General features: G+C 42.2%; 1 protein-coding gene across 1 annotated transcript in view; it reads right to left on the bottom strand.

The window, feature by feature from the left end:
- Positions 1 to 11,021, bottom strand: part of LOC311220879 (ras GTPase-activating protein 1-like) — a gene marked incomplete at its 5' end in the record, with an annotated part of 114,291 nt that extends 103,270 nt beyond the window's left edge. Inside the window, 3 exons of the mRNA XM_084304512.1 lie at positions 2,589 to 2,724; positions 5,595 to 5,744; positions 10,567 to 11,021. Coding sequence (XP_084160638.1) covers positions 2,589 to 2,724; positions 5,595 to 5,744; positions 10,567 to 11,021 — 741 coding nt within the window. The remainder of the gene's footprint in view (positions 1 to 2,588; positions 2,725 to 5,594; positions 5,745 to 10,566) is intronic.
- Between the last annotated feature and the right edge of the window lie 9,514 nt (positions 11,022 to 20,535).

Below are 20,535 nucleotides of genomic sequence, written 5' to 3'. Positions count from 1 at the left end.
AGTTTTTTCCCCTTTCTTAAATATGCTCTCAGAGGCACAAACAACCTTGCTTATTAGCTCAGCTCTGGCCAGTGACAGGTCCCTTGTGGAGCTGGCTGAAACTGGTCCTTATCTAACATGGGGCAGCTTCTGGACTCTTATTACAGAGACCACCCTGGCAGCCCCCCCCCCGCTACCAAAACCTTGCCATGTAAACCCAATACAGATAATAATCAAAGGGCTATACCAGACTAGTGAGTTTTCTAGTAACATCTTTTACCCAGGTCCTTGGGAGGCAGCAGACTTCCCAGCAGGTTGGGTCTGATCAGCATATCAGGCCCTCTGTTCTCCTCAGAATGGAGTCACCAACGACAATTGCCTTTCTTTTTTTCCCCTTGACAGAGGTGGTCTTGACCCATGGGGTAGGCTGACTTGCCCTAGGTGACCCCTCTAACCTAGATGGACCTTTGGTCACATCATCATTTGCATGTCCATCAAGTTCCAGAGCCTCATACCTGTTGTACAAGGGTACCTGGTAAGGTGAGGTAGGCAGGGAGGGGATTCACCTGCTGTGAAGCAGAAGCCTCCTTCCATTCACCCATCTCTTAATTGCCCTCCTTCTGCCTGGTGGGAGAGGGTAGGGGATACTTCATTTCTTATGTTGTGGCTGGCTGAAGCATCTGTTCCAGGGATGATAGAATATGATTGTACTGGGTCTGGCTGGGATGTTAACTTTCCCTGCAGCAGCCCATACAGTGCTGTGCTCTGTACTTGTAGCTGGAACAGCATTGGTATTACACCAGTGTTGTGTTTATTGCTGAACAATACTGGCACAGGACCAAGACTCCCTCCAAGCCCCCCCAAGAGCCAGTATGCTGGGGGTGGGCAAAAGGTGACATCAGTATAAAAAAAAAAAAAAAAAAAAAAAGGGGACATCACCAGGGCAGCTGACCTAAACCAAAGAGATGCTCCATACCATATCATGTCACGCTCAGCAATAAAAGGTGGTAAAGGGAAATGAGAAGGGGGGGGTCCTCTTGTTATGAAGACATCTGTCCTCCCAAAAAAAAACCACTACGCATACTGAGACCCTGTTTCCCCAGATGTGGCTGAACATCACTTTTTGATGGGAAGTAAAGAATATTTCCCCCCCTTGCTTCCATGCAGCCATTGCTTTTTTTTTTTTTTTTTTTTTTACCCCCTCCCCTCTTTCTTTTCCCTTGAATTAAATTATCCTTATCTCAACCTGTGAGCCTTTTTCTTTCCATAGTACTTTCTTCCCCCCCTTCTTTTGAGGAAGGGGAGTGAGAGAGTGATTGTGGTAGAGTTCAGCTGCCTAGCAAGGTAAAACCACCACAATGATTCCATCAATCTCCTTCTCAGACTCGCTAACACTCCTCAGCCTGCCCACCTCTTCCTGAAGCTCTGTCACCAGACTGAGCAGTTCTTCTACCTGGGTGCACCTCCTACAGGAGGTGCACCCAGGTAGAAGCTCACTGCTGCCATTGAATGACAGCTCACTGCTGCCATTAGATGCTAACAGAAAATTTGGGCACACCCTTCAGCCTGAGATCTAGATAGCTGCATGTTCCCTTGGGAGCTCTGTCTGGGTAGCTGTGTCAGTTGTTCCTGTGGCTGGAGAGGCCACAGGGAACACAAAGAACATGGCTTTCCGCTAGGTGGATACCATGACTGGATCTCCTTGTGAGCTGGTTAGAACTGCTGTTTGAACTGGTAGTGACTGTACCCTCCCTGCACACACTCCTGTGCCCTGCCTTGAGTGCTACACTCTGACCTGGTCACTAGTGCTCCCTAGGGCTGCCTTTTATGTGAGTAGCATTTGGCTGCCTTTGCTCTTGGCCTCACCCAAGCCTCATCAGCCACTCTAACAAGAGCTGCTGGTTCCTGGCAGGTTTCTACACTCAGCTGGGATTTCCTGAAGTCCCCCCCCATCCCCTGCTCTACTGCAGACCTTGCTGGCACTGGAGCCATTCACCCCAGCAAATGACTGCTAGTTACAGTTACACCACATTTAAATCTCTCACCATTGCTCCTAGCCCTGCCCATGCCTCATCAGCCAATCTCACAAGAGTTTCTGTCACTCCCCTGGGATTTCTGGAACACATACACACACACCCTGTACACCATGATCCCCCTGCTCCACACTGAGGATTGTGCTGGCATCAGAGCTGGTTGCCTCATCAAGAATATCACAAAATGGAAATTATTTTGAAATACTCTATTAAGTTGGTGTAAAACCCAGCATAGAGGTTAACTACATTACAACAGTGCTCTTTACTAGCCAAAAATTGCACATTTTCTTGTTTATCTGAGTTTACACACAACGCTATAATTACATTTGGAGATAACTAAAGTACCAGATCTAGCTTTGTCATTAGACTTTCATTATAAAGCAATTTTTTCATAATTATTTTGTATCAGTAAGAATGCATTTATATATTTGTTATACTTCACCATACACTGAGACAACTCTAGAACTTGGACAAGCTTTCTACAATGCTTTTTTCCCCCGCATAAAATTATGAATATCAAATGCAAGATAAATGATACTAACATTCAAGTAAACACTTAAAATTTTTACTACTTGCCTCTGGAGGTGCTACTGGAAAGAACAGTTTTTCCCCCTTCAGCAAACAAGACACATGACTGTAATAACCAATTAGGTCCGAGAGTGAAGCAAAGCGACGTCCACCAATGTAATAGTCTCCACACATGGCAATAATTCTGTTAATATGGAAAAAGGAAACTTGACAGAAGAAAATCTTTTGCTACAAATTGTTGGGCGTTTTTTTTTTTTTTGTATGTTTTTTTTTTTGTGTGTGTGGATTTTTAAAAAAGGAAATTAGGATAATGGTGAGTTTTTAAAGCAGTCTACATTCAATAAAATGCAATATCATACACACCCTTTAAATAAACATTAGATAATCAGAAATTGCTGATAAACATCACATGATAGAAGTCTTCAAAGACTATAAAGGAGGCATAGATTCACAAAAAAGCAAGCAAATTTGCCAGAACTAAGTTAAATTAAACAAAGAAGCAATTACCAGCATCTGAATAAATGACATACATTAGTAGAGGCAACAGCGTTAATACTTCTGCCACGCACAACATACAGCTTATATGACAGGCCTGTATACATTTGGCCAAAGTATCAATATAGTAAAAAAAAACTGCATATAGTATATCTAACTGTATAACAACAAATAACTGCATTTAATTATACTGAAATACCTCGAAGAATTAGTCACTTTTCTACAGTTAGTCTAGTAGACATACTAAAAATAACAACTTGATCATAATTACTGAGTTTAAAAGCTCATTAATAGGAAAAAAGCCTACAAAACATTGTTTAACACTAAATTCTTACAGAACTGCTCACCTCACTACTTTTTGCTTTTAAGTATACAGATTCATGAATGCACTTGTACCAAAAATGCAAATTATGTCTGTTCATATTGCTATGCAATAAGAGTTCTAAAAACAGTCAGAAATAATTGATTTAGGTAAAAATGATTTTTAAAAACATTCACATGACACAATAATCATTTATACAAGGGGGAGGAGTACTTAAGTTGAAACAGATAGTATTTTTGACCAAACAATCCAAAGAAACAACCAGTTATGTAAACTGATAGCATCAACAGGATGCGAACTTTTCCAGCCATTCAGAATCTGGAAAACAATACTCAGTTCCAGCACTTCTTTAAGAATATTAAGAGCTATCTGGAAAAGTAACTTAGAGCATGGATAGAACACTTGGCATATTTTCTGCCAGATTCCTTATAAAAGACAAGGTAAATTATTCAGAGATTAGGCTTCTAAATGAAATTTAGTATTTCAGATTTTATTATTAAACAAGCTTAATTTAAGCTTTTCTTCAGAACGTATGGGACTAGTAAACATGATTTCTGTAAACACAGAAAATTCTGAAGGACAAGATGAAAAGTTTTCCTTTCTAATATTTTATATTACTCTGCAACTCACTAAAAGCATACTACTACATCCACAGAGAATTTTAGTTTTCATGGACTCATACACTATCTATCAGTCATATGCTGCACTAAGTACACATTTGTATCCAACTGGGGGGCAATTTAGTGAGCTTTCACTTAAAAAGTTAGCATTTTAGTCACACAAATACATAAGAGAAGTTTATTCTGAAAAATATCACTTTTTGGAAACGAACTATCAGCAATATTATTGAGCAATGGAAATCTCACCCGTTTTTGGAAGGCAATTGTCAAAGAACCAGCTTTGGGGAAAATGACATTTCTAGTCTGAGACCCAGTGGATGCATCCCTACATTTACTTGAAACAATTTCAAGACTGCCATTCTTGAAGCTGACAACATTTGAGCGTAGCACCTGCCTTCTAATAACAAAAATATACACTCTGCAGTCAACAAATGAAACCAAAGAGCATGTCTATTCTGTAAAGAACAGTATCAAAGAAATTAATTTCATTTGAATAGCTACCTCTTCACATATGTAATGGATCCAAGAAGGAAATTTTCTGTAATATTTGAAAATATTAGAATCATTTTCCTAGAGAGTGGGAAGCCATTAAAGAGTATGTTCTATCTGAGATGTCAGAAACAACTGCATAGTGGACATGAACCAATATTCAATGCCTGGTTTTAGCCACAATGAGCAGAAGTTATTATTTTTTTCAGTATCTGATTATTTTAAAATTGTGTTAATTCTTGCTTTTTATTTTCTACTACTGCTACATAATAACCGATTCCCAAATAAGAATCAGTAAATCAGTATAGCTGAAAAGTATACTTCTTAGCTCAGATAGTATGAAGCAAACGTGAGTATGCTATTTCTATTTGGTCTGCAAGTAAATTTGCTTTCCTTTTATTTCCTGTTATCTAAATAGCTGACAGCTATCGGTTTTGTTTGTTTCCTTGTTTGTTTTTTGTGCCTTTTTTCTTTTAAACTACTAAAAATGAATCTGATTTCCTATTTTGTGAAGATAAAAGATAAACATTACACTGCAGCACACTACACGCTGGCTAACATTCAAGAGCTTCCCAGAACACATCTTATTGATGATAAATGAGAATAAATTAAAGCATACAACTTAACAATGGAAAAATAATCCTAGTTACAATTTTGTATAAAGGACTACTTATATTTAGAACAACTCAATTAACACATACTGGAAAGCTGATTCCACCAAAACCTCAGATTGTTAAATACATAACCTCTTTGTTTCTCCTTGTTATTTTTCTTAAAAAGGAAGCACACAGATTTACTACAACTTCAACATTCAAGTATTCCCTGTAAACTGCAGTGACTGAGGAATAGACTCAAAACCATCTCCACGAATGACTCCATATTACTGTAAGTTTAGCCATAACAGTTTGAGACAAGCTTCTCTATTTCAATGACATTTTCATTCTTTAGCCTATGAAGTAGATTTTAAGCATCACAATTTAAAAACAAACCCAAGTGAAGATCTATATGGTACATGAATAAAAAGTCAAAATATTTAATTTATAATACAACTATTTTCTGTATTCAGTTCTAAAAATCACAAACAAGTTACAGTGTTTTAAAATATAAAAAAAAAATAATAGTTCTCACCTGAAATGATTTACATTTGTTTTACTAAGGAATGAAAGCACAAATGAACCCGGTCTCCGATCACTCTCTCGAATAAGGTAAGTTCCAGGTTTTCCTGCTTGCCAAAGACGTTCTTCAGCAATTGCTCTGTCAAGTTTTCCATGATACCACCTAAAAACCAAATGTAACAATGGGTGTCCTTAAAACTTAAAGCTTCTGTTCATTCTCACAAAACAGACCTCTGAAAATAATTGAAGTTATCATTTGAAATTGATGCAATTCCAAGACTGTTTCAAATAAAGTTATCAGGTGTAATCTCTCTGGAATTAATCATTTCCAATATACAGAATCTTAATTATTTTAAACAGTCCACAGGTTTTCAGATAACCTACTTTCCCAAATAACTCACACTTGGCGAAAGCACTCTGGACCATCCAAAGGTTCTATATGACCAGCTTTTTCTTTCCTCCTCAATTTGTGCATTTTCAGTAAGTGAACAGAAACAGAAGTAACTGATCTGACTCAACTGTTGTATTTTAAGCCTATTCAAGCTTCAATTCAGGCTGGATAAACATGAATTGTGAAGCGAGTTGTAATAACCTGTTTCTCAAACAACAATCACAGATCTCAGCAGCAAGGCCTGCACCTAAACTAAATAAAATCAGTTACTACTACTACACCATAGTCAAAAGAGTCTTACCCAAACCCAACATAGCCTATTAGAAGGACCTAAAATCCTATTTAGGACCCAAGAGAATGGCTTGAAGCTGCAACAGGGGAGGTCCAGGCTGGATATCAGGAAAAGGTTTTTCACTCCTGGCAGAGTTCAGGAAGCACTTGGACAACGCTCTCAGACATACGATCTGATATTTGTTTTTGGGTGGTCCTTTGGGGACCCAGGAGTTGGACTCAATGATCTTTGTGGGTCCCTTCCAACTCAGATATTCTATGATGAAAAGCAAACACAAACAGAAGTCTGCACTGTGCTTATGTGGCAGCTGGGACAGAGGAGTGAGAAAACATAGACAAATGTAGAAACAACCCTGCAGACACCAAGGTCAGTGAAGGAGGGGGAGGAGGTGCTCCAGGCACCCTGCAGCCCATGGAGAGGAGCATGGTGGAACAGGCCATCTCCTCTGCAGCCCAATGGGTACCACAGAGGAGTAGACATCCATGCTGCAGCCTGTAGAGAGCCCATGCAAAAACAGACTATGGGCCAGAACTGCAACCTGTGGAGAAGAGCCCACGCACACACAGGTGATCTGTCAGGAGATACCACCCATAGGGGACCCACATTGGAGCAGTTCTTGAAGAACTGCAGCCTGCGGGAAGCCCATGTAGGATCATTCCGGTAAGGACTGCATCCCGTGGGAGGGATCCCATGCTGGAGCAGGGGAAGAAAACAAAGACAGAACAGCAGATGACAGAGCATTATGGACTGACCACAACCCCATTCCCTGTTTAGCTAGCCATCACTGTGAAACCACCAAAATTTGTAAAAGAGAAGAGGAAATTAGGTGCTTGCTTATAATTTTAAGGTGACAGATGATTGTTTTGGTAATGAAGAGTTCAATTTAATAAAAGCAGATGGTATGACTACAAAGAAAGGACACTTACAAAAGAAAATGGCAGGATGGAAAGTATACAATTCGCTATCAATACACGGCCAATTTTTAAAAAAAAAAAAAAAAAAAAAAGGTAAAAACTGACTGTATAAAATAAAAAGCTTTTTGATGTTTCATGCCTACATTTTTAATTACTCAATTTAACTTTAAGTAATAAAACAAGGATAAACAATGATGAAAAATAGGAAGATGGAAGTATAAGTTTCTGTTTTTTTTTTTTTTTTTTTTTTTTTTTTTTTTTTTTTTTTTTTTTAAATATATTTACTGTTCAGGTATTTTTAATGTTAAAGTATCCAGAAGAAAAAACACAATTATGCTGGTCCTGCAAAGACTTCAATACCCCTTTTAATCTTAATAAATATAATAGAGTAACTTGGGTTAGAAAGGACCTTAAAGATCATCTAGTTCCAATCCCCCTGCCATGGGCAAGGAAACCTCCCACTAGACCAGGTTGCTCAAAGCCCCATCCAACCTGGCCTTAAACACGTCCAGGGATGGGGCATCCACAGTTTCTCTGGGAAAAGTTGTTCTAGTGCCTCATCACCCACATAGTAAAGAACTTCTTCCTAACATCTAATTTAAACGTACCCTCTTTTAGTTTAAAGCCACTACTCCTTGTCCTATCACTATGCTCCCTGATAGAGTCCTTCCCCAGCTTTCCTGTAGACCCACTTTAGTTACTCGAAGGCTGCAATAAGGTCTCCCCAGAGCCTTCTCTTCTCCAGGCTGAATAACCCCAATTCCCTCAGCCTGTCTTCATAGGAGAGGTGCCCCAGCCCCCTGGTCATCTTTGTAGCCCTCCTCTGGACTCCTTCTAATACATCCATGTCCTTGTACTGGGAGCCCCAGAGCTGAACACAACACTCCAGGTGGAGTCTCACAAGAACAGAGTAGATGGGCACAATCACCCTCCCTTGACCTGCTGGCCACACTTCTTTTGATGCAGCCCAGGATACAGTTGGCTTTCTAGCCTGCAAACACATCTTGCTGGCTCATGCTGAGCTTCTCATCAAACAACACCCTCAGGTTCTTCTCATCAGAGCTGCTTTCAATCCATTCTCTACCCAGTCTGTATTTGGGCTTGGGAGTGCCCCAGCCCAGATGCAGGACCTTGCACTTGTTGAACTCGAAGAACATCAGCCTACAGGAAGCCCACACAAGATAAGTAGCCTCATCGACTAATACAAGAAATCAGGGCCTTTGCAGTCTTCCCCCTAGAATGTACTTGCCAAAAATTCTGTATCCTTTCATAAACGTTAGCTTTCATGCTATCAGCTGAGTTAAGACAACATTCTGACAGCAAAGTCTACTCACATTTGTGAAAGTAGTACAATTATTGTATCAAAGAGGTGATCATAATTACCCCACTTTCTAAAAATATTTCCAAAAAAAACCTACTTTGTCTGAGAAACATAACCACTTCTAATAGTAAAATGTCAGATTTTTTTCAGAATACCAGAATTCTGTTGTATATCAAGTCAGTGAGATACAAAGAAGTAACTTCACCTTTACGTGCTTCTATTACCCTCATCCTTTGTCTAAACTGCCTGATTATATTTCTAGCTCTTCATGGAAATGTACAAGTTAAAGACTATTCAAACGCTGTCTTCACAAAATGACGTCTTATTCTTCAGAAATGTCTAGCAAAAGTCAAGAAACAAAAAGAGGAAAGGTTTAGTAAGAAGTCTTTGAAGATTAGAGGGGGCATGTATGTTTAAAGCAATTATTTAATATTACAGTTTATGTCCTCCTTAAAACTATAATGGCTTCTGAAATCTTGGAAATACCTGAAATAATGCAAAAATTAAACTCAACATTGGAGTTACAAGAGAATGTGAAAATAAAACCTGAAATCTTGAAACCCTAAATTATCCACTATACTTACTAAAACTTCAGAAATAATATATTCATAGATACCAATGTTTTACTTTGGAGATGGTAAGGTAGTTGCTTGAGGGCTATTTTCTTGCTCTAATACAAGTCTTGCAACATTTTTATGTAAAACGTACAAGATTCCTAAATTTAATTTGTTGTTAAATCCAAAAATTATGTTTCAAGCACTCACTAGTTATATCAACTCCAAATAACAGTTTCTGATTTTTTATTTCACAAAATATAAACACAGAACTGCTCTGCCTCTAGTGCAAGGTTCTTTATAATACCAGCACTGTAGGAATGCCAATTAACGAAAAGATTTTTATTATACTTATCCTAATGAAAATTTAGTTTCCCCCCCCAATTGCCTCTTCTGTCCAAATATAACTTAATTAAGAACAACTTTTAAGAAGCTGGCTGAGCAGCAAAGCAGCCTAAGTAAGGCATTATTTACAAAAATAACCTCTCTATTAATATTTTAAAATACAGAAATAGTTACATCCCTTTCAAATTTGTGTTTCAAGACTGCCTGAATATTTTTTTTTTTTTTTAAAGTTACATTAATCATGTTTTTATCTGAAATGGGAAAGTTACACTTTTTTGGAGTTTAAACTTTTTTTAGTCAAAAAACTTGCAACATAAAATGATTACACAGTATAAGCAACCTTTTAAAACTAATTAAAATGTTATACACGGTTTCACTATTTAAATATAACATTTATTACTCTTCTGAGAAAGATTACTCTGCTTCTAGATATTGGACTCCCCAGTAGTTCAACAAATAATCGAATCATATCTGGAACAGCTCATTCCTTTTTGGCATTTTGTTTATTAATATTAAAAGCTGAAAAAGTTAACTCGTGCAGATCAATCTTCACAGGAGCTGACCCCGATTAGTTGTAGAGTACCATCTTTAAATCTCAGACATTTCATGTCACTAATGCTCTAGCTTACTGTAAAAATAAAAAAAATAAAAATAATAATAATAAAAAAAAAAGGCAGGCAATAATTCCTAGAGATATACAGACACACGTATTACACTCGCTTTCACCCACTGCCAGTCATAAAACAGCACAACAGGACAAAAGATGGATGAGACACACTTCAAAGTGGCAAGTACGAGCAAGCAGGACTGACTTTCCGTGGAGTCTTCTGCATACGTGAGTCAAACTGAATTCTGAAATGAAGCCGGACCAAGCCACGGATTCACCCGAAACAAGGAAGTAAGTCTTAAAGCCATCCCAAGGTTTAGCACTTCCTACGCACGTAACTTTCCCGTCTAAATTCCCACTTAAGCGGAATCAGAGCGGGGGGGGAAGGAAGGGGCAAAACTTTTGCGGGACTTGCACGGGAGTTTGACACGCACTTTCCAGCGGAAAAAAGATGGGGCCCGACGCCGAGCTTCCTGCTGCTTCCCCTCCCCCTCCGCCCCCCGGGGGGAAGAGCCCAGGCGTGGCAGGCGCCCGACGGGGCAACGGAACGTTACTACTCACTGGTTCGTGGGGGGAGCGTTGAGCGGGATGGCCACCTCCTCCTCTTCGTATTCCGGCCCATCCAGCGAGTCGCCTTCGTCCACAGTTCCCAACCCCCCCGCCAAGGAAGACGGCTGTAATGGCAGCAGAGAAAAGGCGACGGTGTCTGGAAGGGGCTCGGGCAGCGCCCCTCCGGACACCTCCGGTCCCTGGCCAGTCGGTGTCACGGAACCACCACCTGCGGACGCCAGAGGGGCAGACCCTGAGCCCAGCGCCAAAAGCCCTAGCGCCGAGCACAAAGCCGGACCGCCGGCGCCCGAGCTGTCTTCACCAGAGCCCATCAGGAAGTGGCCCTGAGACCCCAGTTCCTTGCTCTTCCATAGGGCGGGGTAGTTCCCCAGCTCAGCTCTGCCAACGGTTCCTATCATCCTGACGGAGGTAACCGAGACGTCCTCCTCGCCCTCGGCCGCCATCATGTTGAGCCTCGCCCCCTCCTAACACACCCCCCACCCCACCCCCACCCGCCGCCGCCGCCAACACTCGCTAGGGAGGTGGCGACAAAGGAGCTCAGACTCCCCCCACGTCTGCGGGGAGCAGAGCCGGGGACGAGGAGAACATTTCCCCGACAGAGACGGCCTCCAAACAATATCAGTCTGAGCGTTCAGGGCAGCTCCACGAGGCATCAGTCCTGCTGCCTCTTCCCCCTGTGGCCGCGAGGGGAACAGCTCCTGCAAGAGCGTAGCTTCATAATCACCCCACCCCCTTCGAGAACCAGCGAGCTCACGCATAGGTGGGGAAAGGAAGAAAATAGAAAGGGAGCTAGCTAGCGACAAAAAAAGAGCAGATGGGCGGGCTGCACCTGCGTGTTCACTAAGGCGCACGGCGCATGCGGGCAGCTTGTGGGATGCGCCGTAAGAGGGGATTTCTGTTCTTCCCTGGAGGTTGTGAGGGATGCAGGGAAGAGAGAGAAGTATAAGGAATTTTCCTCACCACCATCAGGAGAAAAAATCAAACAAACAAAAAACATAATTCCACGACAAGCAAATAGAAAAAGGTGGATTTCTCTGGATCGTGCCAAATTTTTCTCTTCCCCTAGAGTTATTGATTCGTGGAAGAACTCTACAACTCAAAGCAAATGAGTTACAAAGTAGATATGTGGTTTATTTCAGCGCCGGGTGCATGCGGGATAGCTCCCCAAGGCATGCACACCCTAACGTGGCTACTTACTTTGGTTATGTGCAATAAAGAGTTGCATATGCATGAAGTTTCCCAATACGCTTATACATTTGCATAACCTATCCCTGCTTTGTATTAAAATTAGCTCCAAGAAGTCATTTCCATAAACTCCTCCCATCTGCGCTTGTGCAGTGCCTTCTGGTGGTGGTCAGCAAAGGGTCGTGGGGATGAAGGCTGATAACTCCTCTTCATCACCACTAGTTGACCTCCTGCCTTTGTCCAGACTCAGCTGCTCCTTGGCTCTTGTCCAAACCACAAGGTCAGTCTCAGCTGGTTTTTGAGACAGGTTCCCCGTTTTTGTTCGGAAACATCCTCTGTGAGGGGCCCCGAGACTCCTTGTTTAGGTTAATTTGCACAGTAGTGTAATAAGTGGTCGGAACAAAACCACTCTCAGAATAATCTTTATCAGAGCCAAATTTATTAAGCAAGCATTCAAGCAGGCAAAACAGTGCTGGGCAGCTGGGGAGTCTCCACTCCACCAACGGCGCACACCTCACCCCTGCCAGAGTCCCCCTTTTATAGCTTGGTTGTTCCGGGTGTACATGGCATATCCTGGTATGTCCTGCGGTTGCGCGTACTGTTGCTAGAGGGTCGTCTCGGACCTCCCGGTGGTCGTGAGGATGAAGGCCGTAGTCTTCCTCTGCATTGCAGGTTGTGATCTTGCTGAGCAAGCACTATACATGTTCTTATCAGGATGGTCAGCTGGAAACTTTCCAACTATACAGGGTTGTCACAGCCCCCACAAGCTTCCCCCAAATTTATTACAGGTTCTTATCAGGATAGGCAGCTGGAAACTTCAGCTATACAGGGTTGTCACAGGCCCCACAAGCTTTCACAGAATCACAGAATCACAGAATTTCTAGGTTGGAAGAGACCTCAAGGTCATCGAGTCCAACCTCCAACCTAACGCTAACAGCCCTCCACTAAACCATATCCCTAAGCTCTACATCTAAACGTCTTTTGAAGACTTCCAGGGATGGTGACTCCACCACTTCCCTGGGCAGCCTGTTCCAGTGCCTCACAACCCTTTCAGTGAAGAAATTCTTCCTAACATCTAACCTAAAACTCCCCTGGCTCAACTTAAGCCCATTCCCCCTCGTCCTGTCACCAGGCACGTGGGAGAACAGGCCAACCCCCACCTCGCTACAGCCTCCCTTGAGGTACCTATAGAGAGCGATAAGGTCGCCCCTGAGCCTCCTCTTCTCCAGGCTGAATCTTCCCACCGGTTTGATTAACAAACTTATTATAAAATATTTATTACAGTAGTAAGCAAAGACACTCAGCAACATCTGTTTTAATGCGATTAAGCAAGCCCCCATTCTTCCACTCCTGGCTTTAATAATAGTGATTGTTTTATTTAGAAATCATTAATGCGATTAAACAAGCCCCCATTCTTCTATCCCTGGCTTCATTATGATTTCCAAGCTGAGAACAACTGTGTGAGCCTTTTGGACTACCAAAGTGTGAAGCAGTAAATACGTGCATAGTTCTGTAGGGAGAGTAGGGTGGCTCTCAGGTCATCCCAACTTGAGGAAAAAAGTAGGAATTTGCTTGGTACTGTACTGCTGCCTAAAGGGAAAGTAGATCTAGTGAGGCACCGCAGTGCAGATGCTGCAAGTGAGAGGTGCAGGCGGACAGCGATGGGGGCTGAGTGTGGGCAGGGTGGGCATGCTTGATGGGGGGCTGGGGAGGTAGGGGAGCAGGTGTCACAGGCATCTTATTTACAAGATAAATAATACATATTAATATTATAAATCACAGAATCGTCGAGGTTGGAAGGGACGTATGAAGATCATCTAGTTCAACCCCTGGCCTAGCAGGATCACCTAGAGCACAATGCGCAGGAAGGCATCCAGGTAGGTTTTGAATATCTCCAGAGAAGGAGACTCCACAACTTCTCTGGGCAACCTGTTCCAGTGCTGTCACCTTCACAGTAAAGAAGTGCTCTCTCATATTCAGCTGAAACCTCCTGTGCTTCATTTTGTGCCTGTTGCCTCTTGTCCTGTCGCTGGACACAACTGAAAAGAGACCAGCTCCATCCTTGCAACATCCTCCCCTCAGATATTTATATACATTGATGAGATATCAATATACACTGATACCTCAGTCTTCTCTTTTCCAGGCTAAACAGGCCCAGCTCTCACAGCCTGTCCTGAAAATAAGTACTATTTATCTTCTAAGAGTTGCAACTATATAGCTACTTAAAATATGTTTAATCTGCACTTTTCTGAAATTGTTTTTTTTTTTTTCTTATTATCCAAGCCTATGAATTCTCACACCCAAGTTTATCTTTGTCATTAATAATTCTACAAAATCAGTGGGTTTACTTGGATACATTAGGTTCCCCTCATATGTAAGTACCTCCTTGATCAAGAGACTGTGTGACATATTGCCAGGCAATGTAACGTGTACATATATTTTAATTTTTATTTTCAGTATTAAAAGAGCTGACAAATAATAGCACATTGACACTTGCATGTCTCTCGAGTTCCCAGAAGGCATTTAAGCATTCAGTTTTTCAAAGCTTTGTACTACCCAAAAGTGTTAAGTGAATTTCTCCTGAGGCCATTAAAACAACCTAATACTCTTATTTTCACAGTTTTTCAGCCAACATCTTTTTATGTGCAGAAACAAAGTTTTATATCTTGCCTTCTGAAGGCAAAAATTACTTCTAGTTACACCCCTAATATCAATGGAATTATGCTGTATTTATGCCAGTGTCAATGAAAGCAGAATCAGGTTCAAGTCCTCAGTTTACAGGACTCTAACACATCTGTACCCTGTTGTTTTTCTCTTTAAGAAGTTACAGCTTCAATGTCACTCTCTTATGACTGATTTCTGCATTACCATGTTTTGGTGTCATATTTGTAATTTCAAATACTCTTGTAGTTTGTTGTGGGCTTCTATTTACTGCTGTTTACTTAATAAGATTCCCTTTATGATGCAGTCTTTTCTAAGTGCTTTCAAGGGCAACAGCATGTGTAGGTATGTGGACATCTGCACTAATAATTCCTTGCAGAAGAGGGTAATGTAACTGCAGCCATCCTTCATGAGTTTTGTTTTAGGGAGAGCAGTTTTAAATTCAGCAAGGATTCCACAGAAAGAGGAGCAATACTGCACCAAGCGAGACTCCTTGATTCCTATCCATAAACTGATTCATCAACTGGAGAGCCAAGGAGTGATCATCAAGACTCACTCACCCTTTGATAGTCCCATATGGCCAAGTGGTATGCAACAACTGATATCGCTAATGAATTTTTCTCCATCCCTCTGGCAGTAGACTGCAGGGCACGGTTTGCTTTTTGATATAACAGACACTCCGACGAAAAACTTGCATCCCTGGGGAAGACAGTGAGGCACCTTTCTTCGTGGGTGTTAGCTATAGGATGGCTCTTGGATAAACACTATAAACCAACCATTCCTATCCAGACAGGACTAAAGAAGATTTCTGTAGATTGTTGACGTGGGGGCACAGCTGTCAGTAATTACTAATGAAACAGCAGAGGATCTAAGCATAAAGCCTGGTTGCACTAAATTAAAATTTACAGGGATTGATGGAGTCATAAAGGAATGTCCTAAAGCAAAGATCACTTTGTGGCTCCCAGGTGAAAAGAAACTGACCCATGCTAAAGTAGTGGTCAGTGTTGCTAATACCAGTATTTTAGGATTTGATTTGTTGTACAGCAGAATGTGGAAACTCCCTGCTGAGTCATTCTGGAGTTTCACAGGATGAGGAAATGGGGAAATAGAGTGGTTTGAACTAAATCTATACATCTGTTAGAAACATCTATACCCTTACCCCCCCCCCCAAAAAAAAAATAAAAATCACATGTTCGATAATATCCACTGCTAGCAGCGGCAGTTACCAGTGGGGGGGGAGGGGGGGGCGGGTGTTTGACAGGGTGCTGACGGAATTGGAAAAGACAGAAATCATTAGAAGGACTCATTTGCCTTATAATTTAATGGTGTGGACAGTAAAAAATAAAAAAAAATTAAAAAATCTGATGATAGCATTTCACAGTTGATGATCGACAGCTAAATGCTAATAATGCACCTTTAACTGCTGCAGTCCCAAACACTGCAGAAATAGTGACACTGATACAGGGAGCTGCTCATTCCTGGATGGCTGCTTTAGATGTTAAAGATGTGTTTTTCATGATTCCTCTCCTTGAGCAGGATAAAGTGCAGTTTGCTTTTATGTGGAGGGGGATCCAGGAGACTTTTAACAGGCTTCCACAAGGATATAAACATTTCCCTATGATTGCTCACAATGTTTTGGCTAAAGTCTTAGCAGAAATTCCTGTTTCACCTGACATTACAATATATCAATATATTGATTGAGGGACAGAGACGAGAAAGTGCAAGAGACACAATGGAAAACATTCAGGAAACAATAATTGAACTGGGATTGGAAATTCCAGATTCAAAGTGTCAGTGACAAGGAAGTTAAATTCTTGGGAGTCTGGTGGATTAAAGGAACATCTTCTCTTCCTCCAGACACTGTAGAAAAAAAAAAAAAACAAACAGAACAGGGGCAGAGTCCCTCTAACACAAAGGAATTACAAACTGTTTTGGGAGCTTTAGGTTGCTGACGCAAACATATTGCAGACAATACCAAGTTGGGGGGAAATGTCAATCTGCCGGAGGGTAGGAAGATTCCACAGAAAGAGAGCTTCTTGTAAGATCAATTAAATTGTTAGAATCATAGAATATCTGTGTTGGAAGGGACCCACAAGTATCATCAAGTCCAACTCCTGGGTCCCCAAAAGACTTCCCTTCCAAAAATAAAATCAGATTATGTGTCTGAGAGTGTTGTCCAAACGCTTCTTGAACTCTGGCAGGCTCAGTGCTGTGACCACTTCCCTGGGGAGCCTGTTCCAATGCCTGACCACCCTCTCAGTGAAGAACCTTTTCCTGATATCCAGCCTGAACCTTCCCTGTTGCAGCTTCATGTCATTCCCTTGGGTACCTGTCACTGGTCACCAGAGAGAAGAGATCAGCACCTGCCCCTCTGCTCCCCCTCGTGAGGAAGCTATAGACCGCGATGAGGTCTCCCCCCAGTCTCCTCTTCTCCAGGCTGAACAATCCAAGTGACTTCAGCTGTTCCTCATACATTTTACCCTCACCACTTTCGTAGCCCTCCTTTGGACAGTCTCTAACAGTTTTATATCTTTTTAATACTGTGGTGCCCCTAACTGCACACAGTACTCAAGGTAAGGCCGCACCAGCACAGAGTGGAGTGGGACAATCACTTCCCTTGACTGACTAGCAATGCCCTGCTTGATGCATCCCAGGATACAGTTGGCCCTCCTGGCCGCCAAGGCACACTGCTGGCTCACGTTCAGCTTGCTGTCAACCAAAACCCCCGGATCCCTTTGTCCCAGATCCCAAAATCTTTCCTTCCTGACAAATCTTGTTACTCACTGTTCTGAGAGTGGCCTCATGCTTTTATCCAGTCATCCCAGTCTTGAATATAAGTGAAAATTCTTTTCCTACCTTTATTACTTGTACATTCTTGGAAGATTTTCTCAGAACCTGTTGTGCTGCAGTTTTCTTGAGAATTGGCCTTGGAAAGCATAAATTTTCTGTGACATATCATTTAAATGTTGTACAGAGATTATCAGTTTCATCAAAGAGCAATTTTTTTACTGATGACATTTTAAAATCCATTTCTTTCATTTGAGTGTAATATTCCAATATACACGCTCTTACCCTTAATTATTCCCATATTACCACTGAATTTTTGAAATACTATGTATTCATAATGTTGTTGTTATGTTTTTGGTTTTTTTTTTTTCAGTTTGTTACTGCCTATGGAAACATACTATATTCATTTGAATGAATATCTTGGATGATATAAAATATAGTATATCAGTGATGGAATTATTCAAAAACATCCATTTTAAGCAAGAACAACACCATTCAGTTGCAGTCTGTTTGGAGGCATTGCACAGCCTCATGGCCACACTTTGGCCTGTTCTAAGAGTCAGAAGTTTCTTTTGCTGCTGCTCTTTGCCTGTTAAGTCAGTGCTTGACTTTTCTGTACTTTTAGACCTTCTAAAATACAGCTACATCACAAAGCAGACGTTTTTTCCTGAACCCTAAGTAAGTGCTTTGAAAATGTACCTGTAAAGGCTAATACCATTCAGAGTATACATAGCATAAGAGAGTGATAAAAGTGTCAATATTATGTTTTAATTTACTAACAAATCTGAAAATCCACTAACTAGCACAGAGACTGGATGAAACTGATCAGTGAGCAGGATCCAAACTGCAGGTCATACATTTGGCATTCTCAAGGAACGGTATTGTTAAACATTTGCCATCTATAAACTTTAAGCGTGTTTGTATTGTGTATAAATTGCAAGGTGGGGGCAAGGGGAACAATAACTGCAGGGATGTCCTCTGTGGGAGGAGGTCAGGGACTGCCCTCTGCCAGTCACAGCTGCTTCCAACTGGCTTGGCAACAGACCCACTGCACATGAAAGCTTTAGTTTGTGGGACCTCTGTGAAAATATATTTTAGAATGGGCAGTAAATGCTGAGAAAAAAAAAAAAAAAGGTACAACAAGGCCACAGCAGTAGGTGTTCCATACCAGAACTGGTATCACCTCTAAAGGGACTGCGGCCTGTGGATAATCCATGCTGGAGCCAGTACTTCCACAAAGGAACTCTGGCCCAACTGTGGCATACAGTGGACTCTGGTGGGAACTAAATGGCCAGCGCTTAAGCGAACATGAAACAGTAAACGGTGTCTGAGGGGACACAGTGTACTGAGGGGACCAAAACTGAATGCAGTACTCAAGGTGCGGCCTCACCAGAACAGAGTACAGGAAAAGACTGAGTGTTATCAGTCTAGGAAGAAGTGAAAGCAAATCGTAGATATCAGATATAGAAAATACGGCACGTTTGAGAATAGTACCATGGCAGCAGAGAAGCAAGGTCTCAGCTGAGTTGCAGTACCATAGCAAAAGTAAGGTGCCTGCAAGAAAGTTGCTCCCACTGGTGGGGAGCAAGTGGGTGTCTGTATGGTGCTTAGCTACCTAACGGAGTTAACCCACAACAGCATCCCTGACTCTGGCATCTTCATACATCATTGCCACCTCTTCTTTTCTTCCCTAAATACTGCCTAAGGAAGAGACAGAATAAGATGTAGTTGGTTTTGAACTGCATATGGACTATTTGCTTAAAAGCCACATGCAGACTAATGGCAGACAAAACAAAGAGCTCACCCTGTGAGCCTTTCTGTTTGGGGGGGGGGGGCATAAGTTGTTTTTGATAGTCTATTCACATATTGTGGTTTAACAGGTAAGACAGCTAAGCACCACAGTGTTTGATCACTCCCCCATAGTGGGATGGGGGAGAGAATCAGAAAAAAAGTAAAACTTGTGGGTTGAAATAAAGACAGTTTAATAGGAAAGAAAAGGAAGGGAAAACAGTAGTAGTAGTAGTAGTAATAGTAAAAGAATACACACAAAAAAAAAGTGATGCACACCACAGTTGCTCACCACCAGCTGACTGATGCCCAGATAGAGCAATGGTAACCCTCCCACCCAACTCCCTCTCATTTTATTGTCAAGTATGACATCATATGCTATGGAATAGCATATGAGGATGCTGAGGGAGTTGGCAGATGTGACTGCTGGGCCGTTTTCCATCATCTATCCGTGATCATGGTCATCCGGAGAGGTCCTGAATGACTGGAGACTTGCTAATGTGATGCCCATCTATAAGAATGGTCGTAAGGAAGAACCAGGGAACTACAGGCCTGTCAGCCTGACCTTGGGGCCAGGGAAGGTGATGGAACAGGACATCTTGAATGCAATCATGCAGCATATGCAGGACAACCAGGGTATTGGGCCCAGCCAGCATAAGTTCATGAAAGGCAAGTCCTGCCTGACCAACCTCATCTCCTTCTATGACCAACTGACCTGCCTAGTGGATGAGGGAAAGGCTGTTGATGTAGTCTACCTAGACTTCAGCAAGGCCTTTGACACGGTCTCCCACAGTATTCTCCTGGAGAAGTTGGCAGCCCATGGCTTGGACAGGTACAATCTTTGCTGGGTTAAAAACTGGCTGGACGGCCAGGCCCAGTTTCTAGTGGTGAATGGAGTGAAATCCATCTGGCGACCGGTCAAGAATGGTGTTCCACAGGGGTTGGTGTTTGGGCCCATCCTCTTTAATATCTTTATTGATATTGGATGAGAGAATTGAGTGCACCCTCAGTAAGTCTGCAGTCTACTCCCCAAGCTGGGGGGAAGTGTCCATTTGCCGGAGGGTAGGAAGGCCCTGCAGAGGGACCTGGACAGGTTGGATCGATGGGCAGAGGCCAATGGGATGAGGTTCAACATGGCTAAGTGCCAAGTCCTGCACTTTGGCCAAAACAACCCCATGCAGCGCTACAGGCTTGGGGCAGAGTGGCTCAAAAGCTGTGCAGAGGAAAAGGATCTGGGGGTGTTGGTTGATGCTTGCCTGAACATGAGCAAGCAGTGTGCCCAGGTGGCCAAGAAGGCCCATAGCGTCCTGGCTTGTATCAGGAATAGCGTAACCCAGCAGGACCAGGGAGGTGATCGTCCCCCTGTACTCTGCTCTGGTGAGGCCGCACCTCGAGTACTGTGTTCAGCTTTGGGCCCGTCAGTACAAGAAGGATATCGAGGCCTTGGAACATGTCCAGAGAAGGGCTATAAAGCTGGTGAAGTGTCTGGAACACAAATCTTATGAGGAGTGGCTGAGGGAACTGGGGTTCTTTAGTCTG

Source organism: Netta rufina (assembly GCF_964035555.1).
Source record: "Netta rufina genome assembly, chromosome: W".
Taxonomy (NCBI): domain Eukaryota; kingdom Metazoa; phylum Chordata; class Aves; order Anseriformes; family Anatidae; genus Netta; species Netta rufina.
The sequence above is the reverse complement of the archived record's forward strand: the minus strand, read 5'-3'. Positions and strand labels throughout refer to the sequence as shown.